The sequence below is a fragment of the Mobula birostris genome, chromosome 14, assembly GCF_030028105.1.
Source record: "Mobula birostris isolate sMobBir1 chromosome 14, sMobBir1.hap1, whole genome shotgun sequence".
Taxonomy (NCBI): Eukaryota; Metazoa; Chordata; class Chondrichthyes; order Myliobatiformes; family Myliobatidae; genus Mobula; species Mobula birostris.
Genome location: NC_092383.1, coordinates 20,431,209 through 20,453,324, shown reverse-complemented (window position 1 = coordinate 20,453,324; position 22,116 = coordinate 20,431,209). Strand labels below are relative to the sequence as shown.

Here is a 22,116-nt window from a genome sequence, read left to right as displayed (position 1 = left end):
ACAGTGCACCTACACAGCCCACTGGTGCTCCTAGGCAACTGGTTATAGGCTGTACAACTATGCACATCCTGGCTAATACAACACAGGTCAGGAAGTACCTCCAAGCCTCTTTGAATACGAAAAGCAAATGATCATATGGAACATGGCATCCAATAACTTGCAATGCAGCTCTGAATAGCATTTCCATTGCTTCATCCCTGCACATTGGCCTGTCTAGTCCATGGACCACTCATGCAGAAGAATTTCTCAATGCCTGACAAGTTTCATTTATATTCTTAATTGGCTCTCCCTCTCTCTGAGCTCCTACCCCACCCCTCTCAAGATATTCAAGTTGCACACTCCCAGGTCACATTCCTCACTCTACACACCCTTGACCAGTCAACTGCTATCGAAAAAAAACAACTCAGTCTCTCACCAACAACCTCCAACCCGGTTCCCCAACTCATCCACTCTTACATGCCCTGACCCGACAACAATAACAAGCCAACTGCCTCTATTTAACTTCATTATTCCCAAGTGAAAATATCAACCTACTGCGTATTCATGTCAACCCTGACCCTGGCCCTTCTATTTCAAGTGCATTGCCCAACATTCATTCCTACTTTCAGCAGCCAGCCTCCCTCCCTTAATCGCTCCCAAGGTTTGTCCAATTTCTTTATCCTACCCCACACTACCAAAGGAAAGCCTTTCCTCAGTAAAAATCCAGTTCATTTAGTGCCCCAACCCCTGAACATTTCATAGCTGTTGATTTATAAACAGTGCCATTGCAGGAACCAATTAAATCCTTGGCTCTTAAATATTGTACTCTGTACAAGACAAGCACTTCAAAATAGAATCATCTTAAGTTTCCAGTGTCAAATACATAGCAAACTTTCTGGACCTCCTAACTAAGCCTAACAAAACATTTTTGGACATTCATCACAAGGACTGCAAAAATCCATTTTAAAATAGCCTTGTTCTTTCAAATTACAATGAGCTCAATACCATCCGCAATAAACAATGGGCAACTGATAAATCAGTCATTTCAAATTATTCAGATTAATACTACCCCAGGTTACAAGTGAAACACTGACTGAATTACCCAACAATCCTTACAAAACATTCAGACACTTAGACTGGGAATTAGTTCACACGTACAATTGTCACACATTTAGTGTAACTCTTAGATCCTGTTTTTTTAAACAGGTACAGATTAAGATAATATGCCAAGATTTCAAATAGTTTCTAATTCATGAGGAAAATTACAGTAATATTCACTAAAATTGTACTAATTCCAGTTTCTGATAAAGGATGAATGAGTAACAAAATAACAGCAGGAACAAAATTTAAGCCTTGGACTTTTAAATGGTATACACAATTTTAGTACGTAAGCTTTTCTTAGTTTCTAGTGGTACCATCAATTTATCACATTTATAGATAACAGTTGGGAGAAAGTACTTACTGAAGTGACAAAAAATGAATAAAAGCTTAATTGGACATATAATTATATTGCAAAAAATATTTTAAAAAGTTAGTTTTCAAAAGGTATTACACATCACAAAGCACTTCACAGTCAAAGAACTGCCTTGGTGCCGAGATACATTCTAGGATGCGCTAGGGCACCTCAGTAACGTAATTTGGGGTCATCGGGTGTTTCAGGTCTCTCAATATCAGACACTTGCCCAGCCGACCCGGCCAGCATTGATCAGGCCTTCATTTGTGTCCCAGCAGCATTGGTCCATGGGTCATACCTCTTGATCTATAGCAATCTGGAGGCTCGCTCAGCAGCCTCTGCGACAGTCCTGTTGGCTCTTTTCTTTGCAGCCCCTGTAATGCCAAGGAGAGAGTAGGTTCTGCACAGCAAGCAGAGAGCAAAACCTCCATACCCTGCCTATATAGGCTTGAACTGTGCCCCCCACCCGTCTCTGGCACTGCTCTACCAGCTCCTGATATTTGGCTTTCTTACACTCAAATGCCTCCTTAATCCGGTCTTCCCAAGCAACTGTCAGTTCTAACATGACCACCTGCTTTGAGGTTTTATGGCAGAATGACCACATCAGGCCTCAGGGATTATGATGCAATGAAGTTAGGGAATATTAACTGCTTGCCAAGATCGATGTTCAGTTGCCAGTCATACGACGTGTTGAGCAAGCCTGCTGGTGATCTAGGCTGAGGCTGTGGTTGGTCTTCAGCTTTCTGGGTTGGCAGAGGTGCCTAGACCAAGGAGGTACTTTCTACCGCTACCTTCAGCACCTGGTCCTGGCCCCAGCAATAGCGGCCTTCTCCCAGGGCTTTTGAGCGATTGCGGACAATATGTTCCACTTCCAGGGCAATAAAACATGACAGTGTCTCACTTCGAAGTACATTATGCTGTTATGTATACACTACAAAAATGCATCTCCTCTTTAAATTAAGTGTCTTTCACATTCATCCAAAAAGGCTATTAGGATCTCATTTTAAAATTCCATCTGAAAGACATCAGTGCAATGAAGTGTCAGCCTAGATTTATGTGCTTAATTCTCTTAAGGGAGGCTTGAAAGAAGATCTTGCTGAGCCAGAGGCAAATGTGGGAGACCAAGCCAAGACTGACCTCTCTAATTACACTGTCCTAATATGCATCAATTTAAATTTGTTTGCATTTTCCCAAAAATTCTGCATATGCCAGGCAACAAATAAAATTACCACCGCTTGAAATGCAAATAGCACCACCTACATTTCTGAGGATTCTGCTTTATATATGCAAGACATGCTGATAAAATGCAAGAATGAACTCCAAAGTAAATTTACTATCAAAGTACATATATATCATCATATACAACCCTGAGATTCATTGTCTTGCAGGCATACTCAATAAATCCATACTAGAATAATAACCACAACAAAATCAATGAAAGACCGCACCAACTGGGCATTCAGCTGGGGTACAAAAGACAACAAACTGTGCAAATACAAAAGAAAGAAATAATAATATTGAATAAATAAACAAACAAACAAAAAATTGAGAACATGAGATGAAGAGTCCTTGAAAGTGAGTCCATAGGTTCTGTGAACATTTCAGTGATGGGGCAAGTGAAGTTGAGTGAAGTTATGCTCTTTGGTTCAAGAACTTGATGGTTGAGGGGTAATAACTGCTCCTCAACCTGGTGTTGTGAGTCCTGAGGCTCCTGTACCTTCTTCCTGACAGCAGCACAGAGAAGAGAGCATGATCTGAGTGGTTGGGGTCCCTGGTGATGGATGCTAGTTTCCTGTGATAATGCTCCGTGCAGACGTACTCAGTGGTGGAGAGAGCTTTACCTGTGATGGACTGGCCCTTGTCCACTACTTCTTGTAAGATTTTCTGTTCAAGAGCATCGGTGTTTCCATACTAGGCTGTGATACACTCCACTACACATCTACACAAGTTTGTCAAAATTTTACATGTCATGTCAAACCTTCACAAACTCCTAAGGAAGTTGAGACAATGTGATACTTTCTTCGTAATTACACTGGGAAATTTAAAGTTGCTGACCCTCCTCCAGGGTAGTTGTAGAATGCAGATGTGAAAAGGGATACTCGGGTAACAGTCGTGAAACAGCAATTATTGCCTTCTTAGACCAGCATCACAGTTTGTTATCATTATATTTCCAATTCTGCTTCTCACATTCCCCCCACCTCCACAACTTGTGGCATTTCATGCTAAGGACTTGGTATTATAAGTCACTAATTTCTTAGCTCCATCCATCCCGCTCCTGTCTTCTCCTATCATTTTGGATCTCCCCCTCCCACTTTCAAATCTCTTACTATCTCTTCTTTCAGTTAGTCCTGACGAAGGGTCTCGGCCCAAAACATTAACTGTACCTCTTCCTATAGATGCTGCCTGGCCTGCTGCGTTCACCAGCAATTTTTATGTGTGTTGCCTGAAATTCCAGCATCTGCAGATTTTCTTGTGTTTGCGTGTCACTAATTTAACGTCAAATTTTTGAAAAAATCCCTAAAGGAGCATCTCGGCCAGGAAAACTGTTCACGAGGCTTGGCTCGTTGCACCAGGAAGTGAGATGACTGTGCTGGTGGAGAAAGTAATAGTTCCACTCTAATTTGTTCTGCTGTACTGCTCTGATCTTGGAAAAATAGTTTTAAAAAAACATAGGTATTATTATTGACATTGTAGATTTGAATGTGGAACGCTCTCTAAAAGAATGGACACTGTTGAAGGCCATTAGCTCCTCAAAAATGGGAACAGTACTGAATAAATTTCAATTGTTCCATCCAAAGTTTTAAATACATGTTTTATTACAATTATCTTCAAAGATCAGGAAAGATTATTTATCCCTAGAAACACTGAGTCGGTTACAATTACATACAGCAGCCAGATTGCTTTCAAAGGATGCGAAAGATTTTAATAAAGACCTCAACTTCAATTCAGTGTAATCCATGTGAAATCTGCATGCATATTCATCCACAATAAATTAATTTTATTTTACTAAGTACAGCACAAGAACAAGAAATAGGACAAGGATTGGAGTTCCACAATTCGGAAATAGCTGTTGTAAGAACAAATTTGGACTGTTTTAAATAGTTAAGTCTATTGAGCTACCTAACAAAGAAATTTCTGTAAAGTAAAATTCACACTTCACCACTGCATAGGAATAAGCTCAAGCAGCAGCATGACCTGTATTCACTTTTAAAAATACGCCAAGTCAACTAATCACCATTAATATACATATTTCATATTGTTTGGTGCAAGATTAATAAGAACAGAAAAATTAATATATACTAAAAGGGAAGCTACATAACTAAAAAGCTGGAAAGTACAACCAGAATTATTTTCAAAACAGAAAGCTTGGTTACCCTAAATTATTTACTAGCAAAACGGCTGTTTTTATTTTCTCAAATAAGCATTGTTAGTACTATCACAACAGTGAAAGCCTTCTGAGTCTTGCAAACAATGTGTTCTATGTAAATAAAGTCAAATATTATGCTCCTTCTTTAACCACTTCCCCTCCACAGGTTATGATTCAGGCAAGCATGCTGTTCCATACTGCAGCTACCTTCTCATGCCTCTTTCAAAATAACCCTTTGCAGCTTATGCAGTGTGGTGTCACCCAAAAGCCAAAACCACTCTTTAAACTAGTTGCTATCTCTATCTTGGGCAGTGAACTCCAAAGCCAATTCTTGCAAGTCTTCTCCATCCTCACTCAAATTGACCACTTCCTCTCATCCTTGTATGCAAATTTCCTGTTTTCTATTCCTCAATAGCTACTTACATTCATACAGCACCTCACAGAAACTTTCTGGAGAGTTTCAGGATCAGATGTGTTATAAAAAAGGGCATCAGTGACAGAGATAGGGGTGGGAAAAGATGATTAACAAGAATCAAGGAATTTTAATTTTAAAGAGGTTTGGTTTGGAATCAGAGGATAACATAATAAAGTGTATTACATATGAATTAATGTATTTAAATATTTTCTATTGTTTTGATTTGTGTTATGAAGAAAATCTGATTCATGTGGAAAAAAAGAGTATATTGCAAATAGATGCTATTCTTCAAAGAATTTAGAAGAAAAGGTGGATCCCAAGCAAAATAATAGCACTGTTCCTCATTTGGTGAACTTGATGACTCTGAGCACTACAAATGGTTTACTACAGCAGTCCGCAACCACCAGGCCGCAGATCGGTACCGGGCCACAAATCATGTGCTACCGGGCCCCGAGGAAACAATATGAGTCAGCTGCACCTTTCCTCATTCCCTGTCACGTCCACTGTTGAACCTGAATGCACGCGAGGTCATTACCCGCGCGAGGACATCAGTCGGTCATTAACCTACAACTACTCAATGAGTAAAAAACAAACGTCGCTTGAGAGTTTATTTGGAAGAGATGGTAGGGGACATAAAAGGCCTAACGATGATGATAACGCAGAGACAGCTGAGGATGAGACTGCCAATAAAAAAAGAAAGCTTCCTTCAACAGAAAATACGACGTTCTACATAAAGTATGGCTTAACTGCGACCGGTGACTCGCACGCTCCAAGCCCCCTGTGATTGATATGTGGAGACAAGCTGTCTAATGAGGCAATGAAGCCCTCAAAACTGCTTCGGCACCTTGAGTCCAAGCACCCTGCACTTAAAGACAAACCCGTTGAGTTTCTTGAGCGGAATAAACATGAGCGAACGGGACAGAAGCAAGTGCTGAGAGCCACCACCTCCACAAATGCTGCTGCTCTGAGAGAGTCGTACTTGGAGGCTAGCCGTATTGCTAAGGCTAAGAAGCCTTTTACTGTCGGTGAAGAATGGATTCTGGCTGCTGCCAAGGACATGTGCCGTGAACTGTTGGGAGAAGCTAACAAGATGGCACAGGTTTCTCTTTCAGCTACCAGAGATTCAAGGAGAATCGATGACGTGATGGAGGCAGTGTCTGCCTACTGATCAACACTGCGTGGTGCTTGGACACAGTGGCACTAACAAGCTCCTGCAGCCCGGACCTGGAACACCTGTCGGTGAAGTGTCGTCCCTACTATCTGCCACAGGAATTCACCTCGGTCGTACTGACAGCGGTCTATATTCCCCCCCAGGTGGACGTGGAGTGTGCTCTGAACATACTGTATGCCAACATCAGTGAACTTGAGACCAGGTATCCAGAGGCTTTGCTCATTACAGCCGGGGACTTTAACCAGGCCAACCTCAGAAAGGTGCTGCCAAAGTTATACCAACATGTCTCCTGCCCCACTAGAGGCCCGAATATACTTGATCACTGCTACACAGCAGTCAAGGATGCCTACCGTTCCGTCCCATCACCTCACTTCGGAAAATCGGACCATCAGGCCATACTCCTCGTCCCGGCTTACTAACAGAAACTGAAGCAGGAGGTCACGGTGTCAAAAGTGGTGTCACATTGGACGGAGGAAACGGATGAGGTCCTCCGTGACTGCTTTGAATCGGTGGACTGGCTAGAATTCAAGGACTCAGCAGCTAACCTCGATCAGTACGCCTCAGCTGTCACGGACTTTATCTGGAAATGCACGGAGTACTGTGTGCCTCGCAAGGCGATCTGAGTATTACCTGACTGGAAACCTTGGATGAATTATGAGGTCAAGTCGCTTTTAAAGGCTAGAGCTGCAGCTTTTATGTCCGGGGATACCAGTCGCTACACGGAATCCAGGTGTGAACTCCGGAAAGCCATTAAGGGTGCCAAGAGGCAATATCAAGCCAAATTGGAAGCCCAGGCTAACCAGAGGGATGGTAGTAGACTATGGCAGGGTCTAAATGAGATCACTGGGTGCAAAGAAAAGCCTGGGAATATCAATAACCGTGGTGCTTCTCTTCCTGACGAACTTAACGTATTCTACGCAAGATTCAAACAGAAGAGGAGTGTCCTGCTCCCTCCGGATGAACCAGACATGGTGGCATCGAGATTCATCGTCACCGAGGAGGACGTTAGAAGGGCCTTCCTGAAGATAAATCCAAGGAAGGCGACGGGCCCAGATGGCATCCCTGGACAGGTTCTCCTGGCCTGTGCAAGTGAGTTAGCTGGAGTGTTTGCTGACATCTTCAACTGCTCCTTGCTTCAGTCTAGGATCCCCTCGTGTTTTAAGAAGGCAACGATAATCCCAGTGCCAAAGAAGAGCAAGTGACTATTGACCTGTGGCTCTGACATCAATTGCTATGAAGTGCTTCGAGCAATTGGTTATGGCACACATCAACCACAGCCTACTAGTCAAACTCGACGCTTTGCAATTCACCTACTGGAGCAACAGGTCAACGGCAGATGCCATCTCTCTGTCTCTACATTCCTCCTTAGAACGCCTGGAGAATAAAGACGCATACGTAAGGCTTCTTTTCATTGACTACAGCTCTTCTTTTAATACCATCATTCCAAATAAGCTCCAGAACCTGGGCCTTAGCACACAAATCTGTAGCTGGATCTTCAACTTCCTCACAGACAGGACCCAGGCTGTAAAAATAGGGGACAAGCTCTCCTCTACAATCACTCTGAGCACCGGTGCTCCACAAGGCTGTGTACTCACTGTACACCCATAATTGTGTAGCCATGTTTCCATCGAAGTCAATATACAAGTTTGCTGATGACACAACAATTGTAGGCCACATCTCGGGTACAGAGAGGAAATTAAGAACCTGGTGGCATGGTGCGAAAACAATAACCTATCCCTCAAAGTCAGCAAGACAAAGGAATTGGTTGTTGACTTCAGAAGGAGTAGCGGACCACACGACCCAATTTACATTGGTGGTGCGCAAGTGGAACAGGTCAAAAGCTTTAAGTTCCTCGGGGTCAATATCACAAATGACCTGACTTCGTCCAACCAAGCAGAGTCCACTGCCAAGAAGGCCCACCAGCACCTCTACTTCCTGAGAAAGCTAAAGAAATTTGGCCTGTCCCCTAAAACTCTCACTAATTTTTATAGATGCACCGTAGAAAGCATTCTTCTAGGGTGCATCACAACCTGGTATGGAAGTTGTCCTGTCTAAGACCGGAAGATGCTGCAGAAGATCATGCTGCCAGGATAATCAAGGACACCACCCACCCAGCCAACACACTTTTTCTCCCTCTTCCCTCCGGGAGAAGGCTCAGGAGCTTGAAGACTTGTACGGGCAGATTTGGGAACAGCTTCTTTCCAACTGTGATAAGACTGCTGAACGGAACCTGACCCGGATCTGGGCCATACCCTCCAAATATCCCGACCTGCCTCTCGGTTATTTTGCTCTACTTTACTTTCCACTTTTCTATTTTCTATTTATGAGTTATAATTTAGTTTTTTTTAATATTTACTATCGATTTGTAATCCAGGGAGCGGGAAGCGCAGAATCAAATATCGCTGTGATGATTGCACATTCTAGTATCAATTGTTTGGCAACAATAAAGTATAAGGTAAAGTATAATAGAGTATAAAGTACATAGCGGAGGACATCGAAACACAGCTGTTGGAATGGCTTAACGACTCTGGTTTCACTAACCGAGTCAAAGAGGTTGCTCCTGAATGCCAGTCTACACACTGTGTCACACACCGGGAAATGCATTTTTAGCCGAAAAATGTCACCTGATCTTAACAGCGTATTGAGTGACGTTGTTGAAGTTATCAATCACATCAAAGCAATAACTCTTAACTCATGTCTGCTTGAGCAGCTTTGTGAGGAAATGGATGCAGAGCAAGAACGCCTTCTCTTACACACTGAAGTCAGATGGCTATCAAGGGGGAGAGCCCTGGCCAGGGTTTTTGAGTTAAGAGAGCAGCTATAGAGATTTCTTTCAGGAAAAAAGTCACCACTGGCAGCACACTTCAGTGACAAGGAGTGGATAGCAAAACTCGCTTATCTGTGTGACATCATCAACCTGCTCAATGAACTCAATTTGTCACTTCAGGGGAGAATGACAACTGTCTTCAAGTTGGCAGATAAAGTGTCTGCTTTCAAAGCCAAACTGGAACTGTGGGGACGGCGAGTGAACAGTGGCATATTTCACATGTTCCCAACATTAGCTGGGAATTTGGGAGAAACTGAGGCTCACAGCTGGTGCACGAATACCTATCTTCGCTGTCGACAGAATTCGATCGTTACTTCCCAACCGCAAATGACCCAAGACGTGCAAAGGAATGGGTCCACGACCCATTTGCAAATGTCTCCGGTGAATCACCCAGATCAACCTCTCAAGCTTGTAAATGACGGTGGGATGAAAAGTATGTTTGACATAACATCTCTGCCAGCATTCTGATCAAAATCAAGGCTCAATATCCTGAGATAGCCACAAAAGCACTGAAAACTTTGCTTCCATTTCCAACATCATATCTCTGCGAAGCGGAGTTTTCTGCAATGAATGCAACAAAAACTAAATTGTGGAATAGACTGGACATAAGGAACCCCTTTATGACTTATAATTGACATCACTAAATTCATGCGAGGAAAACATGCGTTGTGTGTTTAATATTAAATTCGTTAGATAAACCCTTTTAGAAGCAAAATTGAGTGTATTAGCCACTGATAAGTGACTTATAGCCTATATTCCGGTCGTGATTAACACCACTCCTGTACCACCTCCCCCCCCCCCCCCCCCCCCCAGTCTGCAAGAATACTATCAATATTAAACTGGTCCACAGTGCAAAAAAGGTTGGGGACCCCTGGTTTACTATGATTTTCCCACAACACTTTTAGGAGCTGCTACATGTACTGATCTCTGGCTCCATTGATTCATTCCTCTCCTTGACTATATCTGATCTGTTCAGGCCTTTTAACATTCAGAATGTTTCTATGAGATCCCCCCGCATTCTCCTGAACTCCAGGGAATACAGCCCAAGAGCTGCCAGACGTTCCTCATACAGTAACCCTTTCATTTCTGGAATCATTCTCGTGAATCTTCTCTGAACTCTCTCCAATGTCAGTATATCCTTTCTAAAATAAGGAGCCCAAAACTGCACACAATACTCCAAGTGTGGTCTCACGAGTGCTTTATAGAGCCTCAACATCACATCCCTGTTCTTATAATCTATACCTCTAGAAATGAATGCCAACATTGCATTCGCCTTCTTCACCACATAATCAACCTGGAGGTTAAACTTTAGGGTATCCTGCACAAAGACTCCCAAGTCCCTCTTATCAAATTCTGCAAGATTATTCAACTTATCATACTTTCACTAAGATGAACACAATTCCTGATAACATTAAATAAACTAGGATATAATATACTACCCTCAACTGCTCAGACTAGGAACACAAAATGCGCCAAATCTTTTCTAAAATTGTTTTATTTGCACTATTGGACTACATTCACTAAATGAGAAATCAAAGTCACATTGGTCTTAGCTGGATGCAAAAGATTCTAGTACTTTTCAAACAAGTGCAACATATTCTCCATTGCACCATAGTCCATATTTATCTCTTGGCTGCCATCACTGAAATAGATTACCTCATCTTTACAACAATTCATTACTGTTTGTAGGAGTTAGCTATAAACAAATTGATGTTTAATATAAATAAAAACACCAACCAAGTACACTTCTGCAGTTAAACTGATAGTAATCTTCATTGAAGCAGAAGATTCTGGGTCAAGCACTCTGAATTTTCAAGCACAAATAATTAGACTGGTGGTGGAGTACTATCAGAATGCTACACTGTTTAGAGTTGTCAACTTTCCAATGAAACATTTAATTGAATCAAGCCAACCCTCACATGTGGATGTAAATAATCCTATGTCACTATTTCAAAGTACTAATTTTTGGTGGCCTCACCAGTACTTATCCTTCAACATCACATTTTCTACATCACATTTTCTTGCCATTTTCACTTTACTATTGCAAGAGCTTGCTCTGCCCAAGTCGGTTGCCATGTTTTTAAACAAGAGTGAATTAAGCTTCACTATGTATTTTACTGGTTGTGAAATGCTTTAAAATGTCTTGAAAGGCATTGTATAAATACACACCTTTGTTTTTAAATAAACATTATGGTATATTTTGGTATACCTGGAACTCTAGTTAAGTAAAATACTGTAATGCAATCTTACTTTTCATTTGTGCATAGACCCATAATAAAAAATGGTTTCAGAAATATTTTATAACTTTAATTTACTTAGCAAAGCAAACTATCTAAATTTGATCCAAAAAATGTGCATTCTATGATAAGAAGTGGGTGGTTCTTTTGATGGCTATATTTGCATCAAATTACTAAAAATATCAGAAAATCCCTAGTAATGTTGGAGCATGTTTATTATGTTATCTAATCATTTAACTTCTGTATTATTTCAGACATGAACATCTAATATAGCTGGACTTTTTGTATTTTCTTTGTTTTGTAGTTTCTTTTGTTTTTATAATTTCTTGGAGTAAGCTTCAAGTTATCAAGGACTCTGCTGTTATGTCCATCTTTTTTCCAGATGGTTTCACTACCACCCATATCTTGCCTTCCACACCTCTTTCTGCAGGGATCTCTCTCTCTCTTTCCGTAACCCCTGGTCCACTCATCTTTTCCCATTCATACCCCTCCTTCCCCAAGCACTCCCTCTTAACCACAGGAGATGTAGGAACAGGTGTTACATCTCTTCCTTCACCACCATCCAGGGCCCTAATCAGTTCTTCCGGTGAGGCAGCTTTTTACACCTGGCATTAATGCAAATCCCTGGCATTATTTATTACATTAAGGGGCATTATACATGTGGCCCACTCTACATCACTGAGACCAGATGCAGATTGGTCAACTGTTTTGCCAAGCACTTGTACTCTTTCTGCAGTGTTGTCTCACAACTGCCAGCCATTTTAATTCCCACACCAACATGATTGTCCTCTGCCTCCTCCACTGCCAAGATGAGACTAGAAGAACAGCACCTAACGTTCCATCTGGGTAGTCTACAACCCAGCCACTTGAATGCTGAAATCTCTAATTCCTTCTCTGACCCTTTTCTCTCTTCTCCTGAACTACTCATCCATTTTCACCCCATCTCTTTCCCCTCCTCTACCCACACATTTCTACTGGTTCCCCTCCATCCCTGCCCTCTCCCCACTGTTTTCATCTGTCCTCCTCATCTCACTTTCTTTATTCTACGCTCCATCTTCCTTTCCTATCAGTTCCATCATCTTCACCCCTTTGTCACTACCATCCACCATCTCCCAGCTTCTGGCGCTATTCCCACTCTCCCCTCCCCTATTGTCTTATCAGCCCCTCATCTGGATCTGATCTGCAAGCCTCTGCTCCACCTCTTCCCCCTAGCTTTTTATTTTGGTTTTCCTCAAATTTTTATCTTTCAGTCCAGATGGCAGGTTGCAATCCAAAACATTGATGGCCACATTCCTCCATAGACGCTGCTGAACTTCTGAGTTCCTTCAACATTTTGAGTGTCCGCACCAAATCAATTTATCTTATGGAGAAAATATTCTCAGGAGTTATTTGTTCTTGGCATTCATTGCCCAGCTCCAGCTGCTGTTGAGAAGGTAGCATAGGACTGTTACCTTCAAATTGTTGTTCGTATCATGAAGGCCCCGTTAGCAGACAGCACCACATTTTTAACCCAATTAAGGGATCAAGGCAATAAATATCCTAATCAAAGGGGAATATCATTCATACAAAGGTGGAATTGATGGATTTTTGCATACATCTGTTGCCCTTTGTTTCTAAATATAGAAGCTCTGAATAGTTGCTGCTAAAAGAAGTTTTGGCAAGTCATTCCAGTGGACCATGTAAATATTGCATGATGTAGCCACAGTGAGTTAATAGTCGAGGGAATGGATACGCAAACTGAAGGATCGAATGGATTCCTTTGGCTTGAATTACATCAAGCTTCCTGAATTTTACATCTACATGCAGGCAGACAATTATTATAACTGATTTGAGCCATGGTAGCATTATAGAGTATTTTATGGAGTCAGAAGGACAGCACTCACCACAGAATACCTAATTTCTGATGTGTTCTACCAGGCAGAGGATTCAACCATTAGCAGCAGACCAGTAATGGGATTCTTACAAATGCAGTATGTCATCATAGCATTGTTGATCATCATTCAACATCAACAAAAGGAGGGAGGCTTACTCTGAAACTGCCTCAGAGTGCGGCACATTCGAGGAGGAGTGTTCAGAATGAGGTCAAGGCATGTTCGAGACAGTGTCAGAGTGAGTGAATTGGAGAGGAGTTTTGGAGCCCACCCACCTAAACCGTGAGTGAGGTTGGATCAATGCAAGCGCTGAGCTGATTTGGAAAGGTCGAGAAAGGCCTCAGGCTGGGCGGCAGGGTACAGGCCCAGAACATATCACTGCGGTGGGGCCTGGGTCCTAATACAGGGCACAACCTGATGTTTGGACGATTTAAACACCAGCCCAGATAGACTGAAAAAGCAGGATGTCGAGATCGGAGACAAGGATCGGGCTGTTTCCACTCACTCTTCCGCGATGTTTACTCCTCTCTCTATGATACTGTGGCTGAGACTGCTCCAGCTGTTCTGCACTTCATGTCTGCGAGCTTCCTGGTGATTTGCACTGCTGTGTGATGAACTGAAGCTATGGGCCTACTCAGGCCGCTCTGGGCCTATGGACTCATCAGAATGCTGTTGCTTGCTTTTATTGTTAGCATGATTTGTGTTTTTCCCCTCTTTCTCTGCACATTGGGTGTTGATCTTTTTTTAAAAAATTAGGTTATTTCAAGTTTCTTGCTTCATGGCTGCCTGTAGGCAGACAAATCTCAAGGTTGTACGACTCGTACATTCCTTGACAATAAATGTACTTTGAGTCTTTTGTCCGTACTTGGCATGTCAATTACTTCAGCCGGGGAGAGCTCCTCAGTGAGGAAATTCCATGAATAATGTTTTCTATTTACCAGACAAGCCCTCTTGTCATCTAAAGTTTACGGCATTGGAAAGTAAGGGCTTCAATATATGCAGAATTTGAAGACCACAACAAAGGAGCAGGAGTAGGATAACAGCTGATTTACTCAGGCCACAACTTCTCTAAGTCTGGTTCTGCACATTATTTAATTCCCCCTTTTTTTTTAGAAACGTATTTACTTACACTTTAAATTCCTCCAATAATTTATCCTCCACAACCCTCTGGGATAAAAAAAAATCCAGAGATTAGCTACCTTTTGCGTGAAGAAATATCCACACATCTTTGTCTAAAATGACCACTTCCCTTGCCTCATACATCACCTTGTTAGAGACCCTTCCACAACTGGAAACATTCCAACATCTAAAGTCCTCTTTGCATTCTGTAGGTTTCAACAGGATCACACCTAATTCTTCTGGACCCCAAAGAATATACATCCATCTTCTTTGGCATCTGATTATGAACAATCCTATGAGCCTTGTAATCAGCCTGGTGAATCTCTTTTGATTTCCTCCAATGCTACTATGTCTTTTCTTAAACAAGGCAGTCCCCAAAACTGTACACACACATCAGATGTGGCGTCACCAACACATTATATGAATATAACAATACTTCCTCATTTCTACTCTCCTGCATTTTTGTAATAAAGTCAATAAGCTAGTTGGCTTCTGAATAATTTGCTGCACCTGCTTGCTAACTTGTTATGATTCATGCACGTTAATACAGGCCCTCTGCAGATTACAGCAGGATTCCGTTTCTGTGACCCATTTACAACCAGGGCAGTTTATGTCAGTAATGTGGTCCTGAGTCCTAAAGTGGTAGAAAATGCCCATAATGCCCCACAGTAGCTGGCTAAATCCAATTTGCTGGTCTCTCAAACATTCATTCAGATGTATGAACTGTCTTTGTAACCTGAAAAGTTCAAAGTAAATCTATCATTTATTTAGATACAGTGCGGAGTAGGCCCTTCTGGCCCTTCAAGCCATGCTGCCCAGCGAGGCCCTAATTTAATCCTAGCCTTATCATGGGACAACTTTACAATGACCAATTAACTTACCAACTGGAGTTTGAACTGCAGGAGGAGGAAACCAGAGTACCTGGAGGAAACCCATGTGACATGCTTGTTCAGGAGTCTGATGGTTGAAGGGTAATAACTATTCCTGAATCTGGTGTTGTAGGATCCAAGGCTCCTTCCCAATGACAGCAGTGAGAAGAGAGCACAGCCTGGACAGTGGGTATCTTTGATGATGGATGCTGCTTTCTTGTAGCAGCACTCCTTGTAGATGTGCTCAAAGGTGGGGAGGGCTGGCTGGTTCTTTGCTTGCGAAGATCAGAAGGGAAGAGGAGTCCTTCCCTCCCACCTGTGCTGCACAGGTTTATAGTGAGAATCAGTGCACATAGACAGATTCCACTCTTTAGGCTGGGAGACATTCCACAATCGCACAGCAAGCTGTGACAACTATGGCAACTGCAAGGCTGTAGGTTGAGTATCAAAGTTTTCCTTCTAGACAGAATGCCTGACAAGTCACATCTACCCAGGTTTGGAATTGGAGTTGTCCTTCTCCTAGGCTGGCTGCCAAACAAGGCTGACGAGCCCAGCCTGCCCACTCAGTTATACCACTGGACACTCAGTCGCGCCATGACATAGTAAACTCAGTAAGAACAGGTACGACAAGTGAAGGTGTTGCTATGGCCACAGTAGTGTGTACAGAGGCTATATGTTAGTGACCTCCTGCATGGCAAGCCAAACAGTGGTTCTGCAGCGTCATTACACCTGGAAAGCAGAGGCTATGAGAGATGCTTCACCTTTCTTAAGTGAGCAGGACATCCAGCCCAGGACTCACCCGTCCCCCTCTTCTGATAGACTGAGCTGCATTCACTACTCTTTGTAGACTTTTTCATTCATGGGCAATGGTGTTTCTATACTAGGATACTCAGCAATATCCATTTCTACAAGTTTGTTAAAGTTTCCAATGATATGCAGAATCTGCATAAACTTCTTAGAAAGTAGAGGCATTGCCATGTCTTCTTTGTAATGGTAGTCACGTGCTGGCCCCAGGAGAGATCCTCTAAACTAATAACACCAAGAAATTTAAAGTAACTGACCCTCTCCATATCCAATCCCCTCATGACAGCTAGCTCATAGACCTCCGGTTTCCTCATTCTGTAGTCAATAATCAGCTCTTTGGTTTTGCTGACATTGTGCCAGAGGTTGTTGTTGAGGCACCAAACAGATTTTAAATCTCCTTCCTATATAACCTGGGGAAGATCTGCACCAATATGCCACTGTACTTAACGCATTTGCAATCCTTCTCCATTAATACATGACATCACACTTTCTTACATTAAACTTAGTCTGCCAAGCTTTCATCCATGTACGTAACTGGTACATTTCCAGTCATCATACTATGGGAAAGATGTGACTAGGCTGGAGTAAGTGCAGAGGAGATTCACCCAGCAAGTTATTTAGATTGGATGATGTTAGTCATGGGGAAGAGATTAGATTTGCTGTGTTTGTTTTCCCAGATGCGAAGGAGGATGAGTGATGACCTAGTACATGTAATGAAATTAGGAAAGGCATAGATAGAATAGATTTTTCTCAAGGTAGGGATATCAAAACAGGAAGGAACAGGCTTAAGGTGAGAGGTTGGAACTTCAAAGGGGATCTGTAGGTTTTTAAATTTACTTATTTACCGAGAGAGTAGTTAACATCTGCACTAGAGTGCAAGAGGAGGTGGGGAAATCAGTGTTCAGAGTACACTTATTATCAAAAGTGTACCATATACAACCCTGAGGTTCATTTTTTTTGTAGTCAATCCCAGTAAATAGAATCAATGAAAGACCATACCCAACAGGACAAACCTGTGTAGAAAAAAAACCAAACTGTGCAAATACAGTAAGAAAAAAATAATAATAAATAAGCAATAAATATCAAGAACATGAAACAAAGAGTTCTTGAAAGTAAGTCCAGAAGTGGGAACAGTTCAGTGATGGGGCAAGTGAAGTTATCCCCTCTGGTTCAAGAGTCTGATGGGTAATAACTGTTCCTAAACCTGATGGTGTAAGCCCTGAGGGCTTCTTGCTTTTGTATCAGGAAGAAGAGAGCATGGCCTGGATGGTGGGGGTCCTTGTAGATGAGATATTCAGTAGTTGCTTGGGGGGGGGGGGGGTTTGCCAGTGATATGCATCATAACCCCCTACTTTTTGCACTCTTTTCCATACAAGGGCATTGGTGTTTCCATACCAGGCCATGATGCAACCAGTCAATATACTCTCCACCACACTTCTATAAAAGTTTGTCAAAGTTTTAGATGTCATGCCAAATCTTCGCAAACTCCTAAGGAAGTAGGGGTGCTGTCATGCTATCTTTGTAATTGTACTTATGTGCTGAGCCCAGGACAGAGCCTCTGAAACAATAACACAGAGGACTTAAAGTTGCTGACCCTGGACTTCTGGTTTCCTTCTCCTGAAGTCAACAATCATCTCCTTGGTCTTGCTGACATTGAGCAAGAGGTTGCTGTGGTACCACTCAGTCAAAGGTATGTAGGGAACCATTTAAAAAGGCAAGGCATAGAATGACAATGCCTTAATGGGGACAAATAGAATTATGTCTTAACCTGGGCAAATTGGATTAGTGTAGCTAAGAGGTCCTCAACCTGGTGTCCACAGACTCTTTGCTTAATGATATTGGCCAATGGCATAAAAATGGTTGGGAACCACTGGTGTAGGTTGACAGAAAGTCAGGATGGATGTGGTGGGTTCAACACTGACTCCATCTACATCCTGGTGAATTGTATTGAATACTCTGCAAATGCCTGCTTTGTGATTTCAAATTAGGCACAAGGAGATTAAGCACAAATTGGTTAAACCTAATTGACAAACTCCCAACCTGACTACCTAAGTAATTTCCTTCAGCATCCCAAAGACGTGTGCACTGATAGGTTCAATGGGTATGGTAAATTTCCTTAGTATATAAGGTGGCATCCGTTAGTCTTGCGGGACCATGGATCTGCGCCTGAAAAGTCTTCACTCTCCAGGGCGCAGGCCGGGGCAAGGTTGTATGGAAGATCAGCGGTTGCCCATGTTGCAAGTCTCCCCTCTCCACGCCACCAATGTTGTCCAAGGGAAGGGCATTAGGACCCATACAGCTTGGCACCGGTGTCGCAGAGCAATGTGTGAATGGTAAAACTAGGGCGGGGGGGGTAGGGTTGTTGGAAGACAGGGATCTGTGCGTTGGGAGAATACAAATTGAGTTTAATACAGAATTGATGCAAACTGTTGATAGTCAATGCAGATTCAGTGGGCTGTAGGATTTGCTATGGTGCTGCCTGTCTCCATGACTCAAACTACTATGTGTTTTCTACCAATTTTACTCGAATTTCTTTATGCCATATTAGTTTGAACACAAGCATGCAACCTGTGAAATAGAACTCATTTCCAAAATAGTGTCCAAGGCTGTACTGAGGTCTGATGCTTACAGGGAATATTTAAAACACAAACCAAGCACCGGTGGGAGATTATTGGTTAACTTAAAGCTACCTAATCAATACAGTTGATGCATTTGCCTGTGACTTTGCTAATAAACGACTGCAAAGTGATAAATGCAGTAATTGATTTTTCCACTCTATTTTCTACACAGAACACTAATGCTGGATACATGGGATATGTACATGGGATATTGTATGTCTATGCCAAAATATAAGATATGGGAAACTCCCTGCATTTCTTCAAATAGCTTATTTGACTGTCAATATAATGGCTTAATAGTTGTTCCAAAGCAAATGCAACTTCATCAGTGCTCTTGCAGCATTTACCAAGTACTGCACTAAAACTATGGCCTAGAAGGTTCTTAAACTGAGCACAAGAGCATAAAAATTCAAAGTTCAAAGTAAATTTATCAAAGTGCATATACCATATTCAACCCTGAGATTAATTTTCTTGCAGTCATACTCAATAAATCCATGATAGAATAACTATAACAGAATCAAAGAAAGAATGCATTAATAGAAGTAGCCTATGAATCTCCATTCAGGAAAATCATGATTATTCTTTTGCCTTAGTGCTACTTTCCAGCTCTTAACCCATATCCCTTAATTTCAAAGTCTTATCTTCAGATCCGTGTATCCACAGCCCTGAACTCAAATCAAGTGTTGTGTCAACTCATAAACAGACAGTTGTAAAATACAAACATGATTTTTAATCAAAGTCAGAACTAAATTTAGTTTTGAAAAGCATTTACTGCTAGGAAAGTTCAATATAACTTATTCTGGCATATTTATCTTCTAAGACAATTTTCACCAAGAGTGTGTTACTTATGCACTTATTCAAACATTTATTTAGCCCGTGAAGAAAATAGATTTCTGTTGTTTTTTTATATAAACTGTAAGACCTTGGTTTCAATTATTTCATTACACGATCTAATCCCTCCGCCCTACCGCTCTCATCGAAAATAAATACTGCAGTTACCGACAGTGTTATGCAGTATCCGAAATTGCATTTATGCGTAGTTTGGTGCTGGTAAAATTGCAGTACCACAACAGACAAGTTATGGAAACCTGTTGGAAATTCTGAAGGATGTCACAGGCAGCCTTTTTCAGCACCATGATTTATTAATGCAATCAAAATCAGCAAGCAGCACAAAACAGATTACAACATCAGCCAATCCCTACTGTCGCAGCAATAATAATGACAATACCTTCCTTCGCGAAACGGAACTGGGAGATATCTAATTGTGCTGATATTCACGATTTCTAAAGTAAATCATGTGAGACATGCAGAGCTGCGTGTAAAGGGTGGGCGGAAAGAGAACAGCTGAACTGCACACTCGCATTTCTTCGATCTGCTTACCGCGAGAAGCCCGTAAAGAATTCATGCAAACAGCAGGTAGGCGTGCAGGCAACGACCCATGCAAACTACAGCATATTTCAAAAGGAAGTTAATTCGGGCTTCAGCGCGCACCCACGGAATCAAAAGACCTGCTGCATCACTGCTGTCTGCATTAACCATGCACTGAAAGATAGTGGGGGTGGGAGGGGGGAAGATCTGGGAACAGCACCTTTGTATTTTACACTCCCCACCACACAGGACACAAAGTCCCGCTCCTAGCCGAGTAGGAACCGAGCAAGCCCCTTACCGTGAACGGAATGTCATCGATGCCCCCGACCGAATAGCAGTTGTCGCCGGGGTTGACAGCTCCGGTCAGCACCTGATGGAGATGCATAGTGACGGCCGGGCGCCAGCAGCTTCCCTCACAACATTCCTGGCCAGGTCGCTACCGCGCCCTCCCTCAACAACGGCTCTGTTTTTGTGTTCTCTGTGTGTAAATGTGCGCACTTCTCCTCCACGCCTGCTTTCCTCCGCCAACCAGCACCTCCCGATGCCTTGGCACAGGACTTCCCTTCCCCTCAGCCGCTCCGAGGCGCCAGCACTGCCGCTGCGCTGACCCGGTTCATTTTAAAATACCCGGATAATTCCCGTGCCCGGCGCTGCGGGGGGGGGGGCACGCGCGCTGGCGGGCTCGTCCGTCCGTGCCCGCGCCCGCCCCCGCCCTCTGGGCAGGACAGCGCGTGACGAGGGCAGGCGGAGGGACTGGTGACGTAATCGGACAGCCTTTGCCGCAGCCGCCGCCGCTGTTCCTGCGTTGTCACTTCCCAGTTCTTCGCAGTGGGTCTCCTGTGGCTCGACCAATGGAGATTGAAAGGGGACATTGCCATGGTAGCATAAGGGAAATCCTAATTCACACAGTGCAAAATGCATCAAAAAAGACCTGCAGGAGTATTTCCTGAACATTATTTATTTGACATTTACTTCCTGCTTAAAATTTCCTTTAAGATTCCTTATTTGTGGAGCAGTAATGCCTTATCTTATACTGATTGATGCATTTTATAGACGATCTTTATAGTGATGTAGCTGGTCTGATCCTTTTATCTGCATGGGCCTCTGCTTCTGGTTTCGAGAGGTTGAATCAAGTAGAATGGGCTATGTGATGCTCAGGAGCCTAAACTTTGTCTTGCCTTAGCATAACAAGAAGGACATATGGGTCATGGTATCCTAATTATGTCCCTCAATTCAACAAGGTCAAAGCTGACATTCTGCTTTCTGTTTCCAACACTTATGAGCCCATCACTGCAAATTCCAGAAAATTATCAATCACAGCCTTTAATTTATTCAGCCGCAATCCTACAGAATTCCAAAGAATCATAATCATGTTGGCAGAATCTCCTCATGATCACAGCCCGAAGTATTCAACCATTTACCCCAAGAAGATGTCCCAGTTTGTAATTTCTAGTAATATATAATGTTATATATTTCAATGTTCTCTCTTATTCTTGTAAATTTCAGAGAATAAACGCCTGTTCCACTTAATCTTCCATCATAGGTCTTCCCACTCATTCCAGGAGTAACACAAATAAACTTATGTTGTACTGCCTGCAAGAATATCCAACCTCAGATAAGGAGGGAAAACTGTACTTAAGTCCAGCTGCGGGTTCATCTTTACTTTACTTTTATACTTTATTGTCGCCAAACAACTGATACTAGAACGTACAATCATCATAGCGATATTTGATTCTGTGCTCCCTGCTCCCTGGATTACAAATTGATAGTAAATATTAAAAATTTAAATTATAAATCATAAATAGAAAATAGAAAATTGGAAAGTAAGGTAGTGCAAAAAAAACCAAGATGCAGGTTCAGATATTTGGAGGGTATGGCCCAGATCCGGGTCAGGATCTGTTCAGCAGTCTTATCACAGTTGGAAAGAAGCTGTTCCCAAATCTGGCCGTATGAGTCTTCAAGCTCCTGAGCCTTCTCCTGGAGGGAAGAGGGACGAAAAGTGTGTTGGCTGGGTGGGT

At 42.5% G+C, this 22,116-nt stretch overlaps 1 protein-coding gene across 3 annotated transcripts in view; it reads right to left on the bottom strand.

Annotated features, from left to right (window-relative positions):
* Window positions 1-20,805, bottom strand: part of dmxl2 (Dmx-like 2) — a 154,148-nt gene extending 133,343 nt beyond the window's left edge. For all 3 annotated transcript variants that reach the window (XM_072278191.1, XM_072278192.1, XM_072278193.1), the window contains exon 1: window positions 20,397-20,805. In XM_072278191.1, coding sequence (XP_072134292.1) covers window positions 20,397-20,483 — 87 coding nt within the window. In that variant the 5' untranslated portion in view covers window positions 20,484-20,805. The remainder of the gene's footprint in view (window positions 1-20,396) is intronic.
* Window positions 20,806-22,116: the final 1,311 nt, after the last annotated feature.